We start from the raw sequence: 11,145 nt of genomic DNA on the forward strand, positions 1-11,145 counted from the left end.
TCAAATGCTCCAACTACAACATTAAAATATTGATTATGTGTTAATGCATAAGAACATGTTGCTAATTTTGCATATGTAAAATTAAAACCCAGCATCATTATTTGGGATGGAGTATATATATTGTATTCTGGAGCTTTCAGCATAATCGCATCGTCTTAAACAATGAATCGCGTTAACTAAATAGTTGTGGAGATGGATCTGATGGGTGGTTTGGACCCCTTTCATAAACTCTAACTTGGCATACGTTTGAGAGCCCCAGAAAACAAAACAAATGCTTGTAGGAGGTAGCACTCAATCCCTGACTCTCGCTCTATTTTTTCATAAACAGATTATCACAACAATGTTTAATTTTGCCCATTCATTTGGCCCACATGTGTCGGCTGGTTCAGCCACGTCACAACTCTGCGTGACAGTGACAAAACAGCTTCTGGCGAAACTCTCTCTCCTAATAATGTTGTTTCCCAGGAGAAACAATGCACCGTTTGTCTTGGGGCTATGGCAAGCATAATCCCTACACCTGGATTATAGTGGCACCGAGACAAGCAAGTTGGGCATTTTGTGATCAGACCAAAGAGCAACTGACCACGTTTAATCTAATTAACATCATGTGTGATAGTCATTGTACAACATCACCAAATAAGAGCAGCTCACTGTTAGTTGTTCTGCAATAAATGATATTAATAGCTTCATTCTAGTAGTGCATTTGTCAGAAAACTGTTATTTAATCAAAAATACAGTGGAAGTATTTTCCTCAACTACAGGGTCCTTCTGGTAAATTTAGCACTCATAATGGCTCTTTCTATAAATTCGCACCTTTGAAAATCTAAAAATGTGACACATATGTAACCAAGGCTGTCAGCATGTACATGCTTTTAATGTGGCTCCCACAGATTCTAAATCACTTTCTATTAATCTAAATCTAATGTTCTTCTGTAGTCTTATATGTTGCATCAGTGCTGAAATATAACGCGCGTAGTGTGACTTAAACATCTGAACAGTTGACACAATTGTAAAAACAAACAAAAAAAATCACATGTTTTCTTGCAACACTTCTGCCAAGCATGGTTCTCTGCAATACATATTCTCTGCAATAAATCCGGTTTGAGGGGGGCAGCCATTGGGTCACCAAACAGAGGATATTGGCACAATGGGATTTTTGTTCACAGTGTGACATGATTGGCCGGGAGAAAGATTTATAGCAACTGTGAGGTGGACCAGACGAATAAATACCCCGAAGCCACTGGGAGATTCAGAGGCTTCCAGTTCAGAAGTGACCGGAGAGTTTGCTTTGTGTGTTGCCATAACGAGGAGGAACCATGGTCAGCCGGTGAGTCTTTAATGAATCTGGATGTGTTTTATTTACTCAGTAATGACATAAAGGTAACAAGTGGGGAAGTATTTTTTCACATTTTGCAAAAGTCTTGTTCAGCTCATATATACATGTCTTGAAGTTGATCTTGTAACTTTTACACAGCGGCTGGACTAGTTAGTATGTCAGCATTAGGTTAAGCTCCTGTGGGATTTAAAAGCTCATGCTGAACTGCTATACCAGGAGCTGCATGACTTGTTAGCTACTTAAACGAACAGACACATACATTTAAATAGCTGAAAATCAACTTTAATTTACTTGGCTGCAATGTATGTTGACATGTTTACTTTTTAATAACACAGATTTGAACACCCAGCTGGTGGCTACAGGAAGATTTTTGAGACGTGTGAGGAGCTGTCTGAGACTCTTCCAGCAACCGTCACAGGTTTGTTTGCATGTTTCAGACATAAATAGACAACAGGCAAATGGTTCTTTGGCATTCACATACGTACTGAACTGTTTTGGAAATGTGCACATAGCTAGACTTGTTCTATTATCTTTTCTTATTGTTTTTATAATGGATCTGTACAACCCAAGACATTAAACACTCTCTGTAATTCTTGTATGTTCTTCAGGTAGGATCCCTTCATTTCTGAAGGGAAGTCTTCTCCGTTTGGGACCTGGGCTCTTCGAGGTTGGAGATGAACCTTTCTATCACCTCTTTGATGGCCAGGCCCTGATGCACAAGTTCGACTTCAAGAATGGCCAGGTCACCTACTTCCGAAAGTAAGACTTCAAGGAAACTACATTTTCAGACTGGATGATTTACTTAATGCCACATTATATTAAACATACAGAGATTTGAAACTGTGTGAGCATCAGATCTCTGTTGTTGTTGCATAATGAATGTTTTGTGACTTTTCAAATCAAGCTGCCCATAGAGTACAAGTCCATTAAACACTTCTGAATGAAATGCTGCTGCAAACATGAGGCTGTTTAATCTATCATTTTAGCACATTACCTCCACAGAATCATGCAGATTTTAAGGGTAGTGAACATTGAATTTCAGTGAAATCTTTTCTTTTTATCATAATGGATGTTTAATATTTTGGGGTGAAATTCGTTTTCATTTTTTCCTCCATTCAGGTTTGTCAGAACAGATGCCTATGTGCGAGCCATCACAGAGAAGCGTGTGGTGATCACTGAGTTTGGTACATTTGCATACCCTGATCCCTGCAAAAACATCTTCTCCAGGTTGGTTGCATAAGTGCCAGTTTTCCTCGCTATCATCTGAATGCTTTTCACTGTAGGGATGAAAACTGAAAGTGTATTTAAAAGCGACAAATCATTGTATTTGTAGTATTCTCCTCTGGGTTCCTTTTTTTGTTACACCATTGAATAGGCTACAGTCTTTGTCTTCTTTCTGTTTGCAGGTTTTTCTCTTACTTCAAAGGTGTCGAGGTCACAGACAACTGCTTGGTGAATGTCTACCCTGTCGGTGAGGATTTCTACGCTGTAACAGAAACCAACTACATCACTAAAGTAAACCCTGATACACTGGAGACGCTGAAGAAGGTACAGCAGTACATTTAGCAGAATTCAAGCTGGGAGACTGATTTCACCGCTTTGAAGCTCTGAATTTTTGTTGGCTCAGTAAAATGCTTTTATTTTCTCCACAGGTGGATATGTGCAACTACATCAATATTAATGGGGTGACAGCCCACCCTCATATTGAGAGAGATGGGACTGTGTACAACATCGGAAACTGCATGGGAAAAGGGGCAACACTGGCCTACAACATTGTCCGGATCCCACCCACACAGAAAGGTTCGGATCAGCGCTGCATGTAACAGTAAACACAAAGAGACACTTGTATAGCAGTGGCCTCTCCTTAAACTCTGCTCAGTTTGTGCTAAAAATAAGCAGGTAAATCGCAACCTGGACTTAAAATTTTAAAACAAGCTGGCATGGTCTGATGTCCAAAAATTAAGCTAGTGCAGTCTTCCAAAGATGCCAACTATGTCAGGCTAAATGTGCTGATATAAAAGGATGCTTAATCTAAAATATTTACAGCTGGAATGCTCACATTCATTAAAAATACAGTCTGGGGTCTGAATCGAAATATGAAGGCTCAAGTGCTCAAATATAAATTTCTTATCAAAGGAGAAATGAGATGCACTGGATAAAAGCTTGTGTTTGACTGGTTCTCACAGTGTAAACACATAAATTTAAGAGGAACTGGAGCAGGCTAACGCTGTCAGACAGTGAGGATTTTAAAACAACCTTAAAGCTATGCAAGGGAAACAGAAAAGAAGGAAAGTGTAAGTGTATCACAGTGATATTTCTCAAATATCACCACCTTTTTTCCCAGATAAATCTGATCCCATTGAGAAGTCCAAGGGTGGGTGGTGCAGTTCCCCAGCCATGAGAGGTTCAAGCCCTCCTACGTGCACAGGTTTGTGGTTTTGCACTCAATTTTGGTTCAACTTGACATAAATATTAAGGCATAAAGTCTACGTTTTTATCTTCTTTTTTCATAAAACACAGCTTCGGCATGTCAGAGAACTACTTTGTCTTCGTGGAGACTCCTGTGAAAATCAACCTGCTGAAGTTCCTGAGTGCCTGGAGTATCCGAGGCTCCAACTACATGGACTGCTTCGAGTCCAATGAGAGCCAAGGGGTAAAAACTTGGAGTAGACTCATATGCTCAAACATCCATCTTAAATGCACTAAACCCATGTTATCAGGTGCTCTCCTCGCTGAAACTCATCTGTTTTGATGTACTTTTACAGACCTTGTTCCACATTGCTAGGAAAGACCCAGGAGAGTACATCGATCACAAGTTCAAAGGAGCACCCATTGGCATGTTTCACCACATCAACACCTATGAGGACCAAGGATTTGTTGTTGTTGACCTGTGTGCATGGAAAGGGTAACTGGATAGTTGCATTTTCATATATCCTTTGCAGATTTGTTTGATTCAGAGAAATTGTTATTCATTATTCTTTCTCTCTGCAGTTTTGAGTTTGTTTACAACTACCTGTGGCTGGCCAACCTGAGAGCCAACTGGGACGAGGTGAAAAAGGCGGCCATGATGGCGCCTCAACCGGAGGTGCGCAGATACGTCATTCCCCTGGACATCCACAAGGTGAGCCAATGATCTTCTTCATCACATGGACATGAAACTCAACCTACAGATGTCTAATTTGAAAAGTCTCATCTCCTTTGTTGTCATTGCTTGATGTAGGAGGAGCAGGGGAAGAATCTTGTGAGTCTTCATACACCACAGCTACAGCCACGATGCACGCTGACGGGATGATCTGGCTGGAGCCTGAGATACTGTTCTCCGGACCACGCCAAGGTGCCAGTACACTCCCAAGCACACATGAGATTTTACTAGATGCTGGAAGGATCTTCATTGTTTAATAATTTATTGTTGTTGGGGTTTTGCAGCCTTTGAATTTCCTCAGATTAACTACGAGAGGTACGGAGGGAAGAACTACACCTACGCCTACGGCCTTGGTCTTAACCATTTCATTCCAGACAGGGTAAGAGAGTTAAACACCTGATTTTAAGTTGAGAACGGAGGAGAGCAGGCTCGTCAGCTGATTTTTCTCTAACCTGTGTGTAGATCTGCAAGTTAAACGTGAAGACCAAGGAGACTTGGGTATGGCAGGAGCCAGACTCCTACCCCTCAGAGCCCCTGTTTGTTCAGACTCCTGAGGCGGTGGATGAGGATGACGGTAAGAAAGCAGCAATTAAAGTACAGTGATGGGAACTGCGTTAAGGTTAGTTGTAATTAATTCAAGATCATTAAATACGCAAGGCTGGTTTTCTGCCGTTCTCACAGGAGTACTGCTTACCATCGTAGCGGCTCCTGGTTCCAGAGGCCTGCATATCTCCTCATCCTCAACGCCAAGGACCTGTCTGAAGTCGCCAGAGCAGAGGTGGAGTGCTCCATTCCTGTCACCTTTCATGGGATGTACAAACCGTAATCATGCATCTCTTTGGGTATCAACAATAATCAACCATTTCTTGGTTATCAATTGCCACTCAGTATTAAAACGATAATAAGGAAAGACAAGAAATATTATCGGGTTAGAAGAATAAAGTTGTTTTTGTTGACAAAAAAATCAGTATATGTCCTCATTTGTGGCTAGCGTAGAGTGTTGGGTCCCTCCTGAGCCGCGATACTACAAGAGAGTGGATTTGAGGTTTCACACGCATAGTTCATGGTTGCAAAGGTAAATGTGTCAAAATGAATGCACTTTTCTGTTTTGTATTGATCTATTAAATGGTATGTTCATGTGCTACTTGCTAGGCAGCAGTGGATCATGACAAGTGATCCTGACTTTCATTTGAGATACAGAGTAGCTTTAATATTTCTGAACACCACACCGAATTCCTTCCAGCACAAGGGCTGTCCACTGAGACAAAAGGATGTTGTTTTTTTATTTTGATAGGGTTCTATCTTGATACATTTGTAACATTAAATTAAAACAAGGAAGTATTTCTCTTGATAGACCAACTGACATTAAAGCAAATACAACTGGGCCAATTAACCTTTCAGCCTAAATTCTCCAGATATTTGCAGAGATTTAATATGTTGCCATACAAAATCTCATTATGGTCACATTTTAACGAGTGACCTTTCCATGTCCTTCTTGTGTTGCTCAAAGTTGTCTAAATCTAATCTGAAAAGCAAAAGCATGCAGATCTTGCAGCACTACAAAGCTGATTAACTGTGTTAGTGCCTAAGCTGAGGAAAGAAAGGGCATGTTGCAATCAATTGTTCTTTTTCAGTGGATTAAGACGGACGTGTGGCCCTTGTGTGCGATGTCATGACCCCATGGACGCCACATTTCAGTTTACATAAGCAGAGGATTTGCCTTCTGTTTTAGTCGCTGTGACTCCAATCTCAGATAATTATGCATCATGCAAAAACAGACACTTGAAACAGGGAATTGTATTCGTATGTTTCCTGCACAGCTGATGCAGGCAGAGGAAAACAAACACTAACCATCACCAATACAGATTGAGCTCACCAATCAAAAAGGAGAACCATGATTACGAAGTCACGTTTTCCACTCCACTGCCAGATTTTAGGATTGCTCTAACGAAAGGCTCAAAGGAATATTTTGCATTTGTATATTCTGTAATCTCTCATTTTGGTAATCACACAGCCACAAATCTGCCCCTTTGCATGCATTTAGTCCATTTTACTTGCTGATTTTCCTAGTCGGGAGGTGTGGGTTGATGGTCTGTTTTAATTTGTTTAATTAAACAAACCCAAATATAGTTTTTCTCCTTTATTTTTTTTTTTACACGAGGGCTTCTCAGCCTTCTGAAAAGAAAGAAGTAAAACAAGGTTACAGGAAATATTAATGATCAGAATAAACTCAAATTGAAAAACACAGCAAAGGAAAGCTCAGTGGAGAACAATAATATCTCACTTTTGACTGTCACACCATAAGAGAAGTCTCTCACACTTTGAAATTCAGCTGGGACAGAGGTTTGCAGTCAGACTGAAACCAGTGTAATATTTATATACTTTATGTCCTAAATACGCAGTGGGTTTTACATAATTGTAACAGAACACGTTAAAGTAAAACACAAGTAACTGAAAAAAAAGACACCAACACCACCAGCACCAAACAATGGCACGATTCTAAAGGAAAGCAGTGATTCTAACTACTGCTACGGTGAATGAAAATAAAATAAAAACACTCATTTTAGTGTAACAAAACATAAAAATATGATGTCATGTATAGGTAAGTGTGGAGAAAGCGAAACTGCAGTATTGTAGATGTATAATTAAACAGCTTAACTGCCAGCAGAGCCTTTCAGTATTTTTTAAAGGAATATTTCAACATTAGTTACTCTCTTGCCAAGAGATAAAGGCTGACATAACCGTCATCTCTCAATGCAAATTAAAAATCTGGACCAGAGAAGCAATTAACTTGATGTAGTATCAAGACTGGAAGCCTGGCTTTGTCCAAAGCTCAAAAACTAGCTAACCAGCACTTCTTAAATTCATTAAGCAACATTTATATCAGTTTGACAGTTTGTCCAAGTATACCTAAGCTCTCCTTTAATATTACCCCCGTGAGCTTCTACAGAACAAAGTGGGTATAGCTGATGAATGGGACAAGTTACATGGTATTTGTTAGTCTGTAAATGTAAAAAAGATGATGGTACAATTTCTTTTTAAAGAGCACAGAACTCCAAAAAAAACACAAGGTTTGTGAGCTTTGGAGAGAGCAAGTGCAGCTGTTTTCACAGCACCAGCCCTCATGCTAACTGTATGAAACAATCATGTCAGCTATACAGACATGATAGTTTCAATTTTTTCTACAGCCAACTCTTAACAAGAAAGAGACCAAGCACATATCCCAAAATGTCAAACTATTCCTTTAAAATTCAGCAATCCTCTGTCCCTTCACTTACACGCAAGAATCAAAAATCAAAGAACAATCCAAATTGCAAAACAAAGCGAATTCTCACACTATTAAACCACAGATTTCATGAAATGCAACTTCAGGCTTACTTCAATGTGATAAGTGACTACTGACAGCTCTGAAAGTATCTTTACCAGCTATATAGCTTTTGCATCTCAGGAGATAAAGGAATGAAGTCTTGATAGTGCAAGGTTATAAGGTACATATATTAATATATTGTTTTAGATACTGTCCTATAAGTAAAGTGCAAATCTCTGGATCAGATGAAAAGTGTGTGCAAGCGTCTAATTTCTGACTGACTGATCCACCTGCCCATGCACGAATGAGCCCTTTACATTGGCTGTCAGCTACGTTACACATCGTCTGGGGAAACATTCACGTTACAAACATCATTTTTTCCCTTCAACGCAAAATATTTTCAAATGCCTGAACATTTTTAAAGCAGTGGCCAAAGGCAAATATCATGTAGTTTTGATCTTCACAAAGTAGAACACTGCATACTTTTATACTTTGGGTGAGTTCTGTAAAATGTGTGCATATTTTTTTTGTAATCTTGCCTAGCTGGAGGCTCAGTTTCTTCGACACCAACAGTGTAAACATCAGCCGTGTATTCCCGTATTTTCAAAGTGTTTGGCCATTTTAATGTGAGAGCATGTTTAGGAGATCAATATGTTCCAAAGGCTTTGCTTAATGCGGTCACAGGAAACCACAAATTTTATCAAACACATCCAACAACACCTCTCGGCGTTGGTCAATAATTTGTTAATCTAATTGTCCATTTAAGTCATCATCAGCTGGGAATGAAGGTGAACTGGAGTCAGCTGAGGAGAAACGCCACTGAGACCAGCTCGAGTGGAAATGAACAGTCACCAAACAGCTCTCACACACACAAACCACACGTGCTCGCCGTTAGCGGCAACGCTGGACACTGACTCAGCATGACGAGCACATACAAACACAACCATGCAAAGTCGTGGGGAAACAGCTTCTTACTGACTTGTGTAACTGATGTTTAAGACCAGCTTACTCAGCATCAGACCTGGGGGCATGAAAGGCCAACATTAGGTGAGTGAAGTTTGAAATTTTCAAAGTGCAAGACAACAGCCAACACGTTTTTTTTTTCTTTTGTCAGCTCCTCTCACTCTATAAGAGGGCAACTGTTAGGTTTCGGGGCTGGAGGGGTCGGGTTTGATCTAAGCATGGGGGAGAAGGGTGAAAAATCAGTTGGTCTCGTAGGTGGAGAGCAGGGCAGCATCCACAGGCTCCATGCAAGAGGGGCAGATGAAGGATCTCATCAGCCAGTCGTCTATACAGTCCATGTGATAGATGTGCATACACGGCAGGAACCGGATGGGGTCCCCGTAAACAAAGTCCAGCATACAGATCACGCATCTGAAAACAATAAAAATGAAAAGCTTAAAAAGCACATTACTGTACAGCAGATAGAAAACATTGAAGAATTTATGCATTACTGTAACATCTCTGAAGTTCTCTTTTCGTGGTTACAGGAAAACTGAAAATATTCATCAATGTGGCCGACAGAACATTGATGGGCAACAATTCTGATAATCAATTAAAAATAGAACATCATTTATTAGGTAAAAATGCCAGATATTTTAAGATTACAGCTTTTATTATGTTAGTTTTTGCTGTTTTTCTTCATCTTACATCACTGGAAATTAGTCAAAGTCAGCTTTATTGTCAATTCTTCAATATGTACATGACATACCAAGGATCGAAATTACCTTACTCTCTCTTAATGTAACAGTAGACATTAAATAAACACTGAGAAGGTTCTGAGATGAAAAAAATATAAGATTTTAAAATATAATATAAAAAATAATACTAAAAAAGATTTAAAAGGGCAAATACTAAGTGAATTAAGAACTAGAAAGCAAAAATCAAGTAAACTAAGAATTACAACAACATTTAAAGTGCATATATATATTTTAAGTGTCTTTTTAAAACATATTTCTATATTTCTACAATTTCATTTAGAAGGCACTTTCATCAAAAGCGACGTACATCTGAGGGTAGAGAGAATTTCACCCCTCTTGTTAAAAACAACTTGTGTCCAGATAACAAATTGTTTAACTGCTACTGGGACTGCAACTTACAATCAGATGCAATTATCAATTAACCAAATGACTTTTTCTTTAGCCTAGAGAATGTCTTAAAATTGTAGTTCAAAAATGACCATCAGCAGTTCATAGGGCCTGACATGACATCTAGTGATTTGTTTTGTTTCAGCAACAGCCCAAATATATTTAATCTATGACAATATATCACACAGAAACTGTAACATACTGTAACCTTTGAGAGGGTTCAAGAGGCCAGAGTTTGGCTTTTTTGCTTAATATATGGCTTTTAAGTCAATGCACTTTTATTAATTAAGACCAGAGACAAAAACTTGCCACAGAAGTTTTAAATGTCATGAATTCAGACAGTTTATAGATGAGCAAAATAGCAACTGATTTCCAGTTGGAGAGCTATTCTATTAATTGAGGAGTTGTTTCAGGAGCAGTAAAATATTTCTGTTGCAGCTTCAACCTGTTTGCGCTTGGCCATTACGTGTTTATCGCTAATGACTTGTTTCTTAGAACGATCACATCATGCATTCCTATCTGAGATTAGAGACATGACAGCAGTCACAGTAACATATCAGTTTTTTTCTATGAAAATAATTCCTTTCATGCCTTAAAAGGTCTTCAGTGAAATTCTACATAGTCGTGTCCTTTATAAAGTTTGGCTATGAAGACCCCACTTGTTTCTCCATCTACCCTTCTGCCGCTTGCTGCAACTTGAGCACACCAGCTCAACTTAAATCCTGCTCAAACACTGTAAAACTAGTCTGTGCCACACAACAGCAAGTTGGAACATTGGGGTAATTTAGCCATACATGTTTGAACCAAACTGAAGACGATGTGGAAAGTCATCCCCAGAAAGTTGACCGGATTGTTTGTTAGATATGAAACGCTGTGTCTGAATCTGTGGTTTTGAAGCTGTCATCAGTACATGCTCTGAGAATGCTCAGTCATAGTGTTTACTGGCTATTTTGCTCATGATGTGTCTTCTAGCATATAAAAAAACACTATATATAATGTCAAAAACCTAAAAATGTGATATTGACATTAGTGTTTCCCATGCAACCTTGCTAAGCATAAACATATAAGCAAAACTATAAAATGCTCACTCTCTGATCTTTTTCTCGGAGCCGTCTTGTCCTCCATCATAAACACCCTTAGGGAGGTGCTGGATGAGGCCAATGCGCTGAGCTATGCGGATCTGCTCCTCCTCTGTCAGCTGGGTGGCCAGACGGGCCTGACTAGGCGTGGGATGGTACATGGGCATGTGAGCCTGCTCCTGGTAACAGACAAA

The 11,145-nt window shown here is 39.4% G+C and overlaps 1 protein-coding gene and 1 pseudogene across 1 annotated transcript; one reads left to right on the plus strand and one right to left on the minus strand.

Moving 5' to 3' along the window:
* The first annotated feature begins 1,185 nt into the window (after window positions 1-1,185).
* LOC129348491 (retinoid isomerohydrolase-like) lies at window positions 1,186-6,607 on the plus strand (annotated as a pseudogene).
* Window positions 6,604-11,130, minus strand: LOC129348492 (RING finger protein 11-like). Its single transcript, XM_055008846.1, has 2 exons — window positions 10,961-11,130; window positions 6,604-9,159 (listed from the first exon to the last, which is right to left on the minus strand). Exons 1-2 carry the CDS (start codon window positions 11,116-11,118, stop codon window positions 8,988-8,990), a joined length of 330 nt encoding a protein of 109 aa, XP_054864821.1. The 5' UTR covers window positions 11,119-11,130; the 3' UTR covers window positions 6,604-8,987.
* Window positions 11,131-11,145: the final 15 nt, after the last annotated feature.

Source organism: Amphiprion ocellaris, unplaced genomic scaffold (assembly GCF_022539595.1).
Source record: "Amphiprion ocellaris isolate individual 3 ecotype Okinawa unplaced genomic scaffold, ASM2253959v1 Aocel_unscaffolded291, whole genome shotgun sequence".
NCBI classification, from domain to species: Eukaryota; Metazoa; Chordata; class Actinopteri; family Pomacentridae; genus Amphiprion; species Amphiprion ocellaris.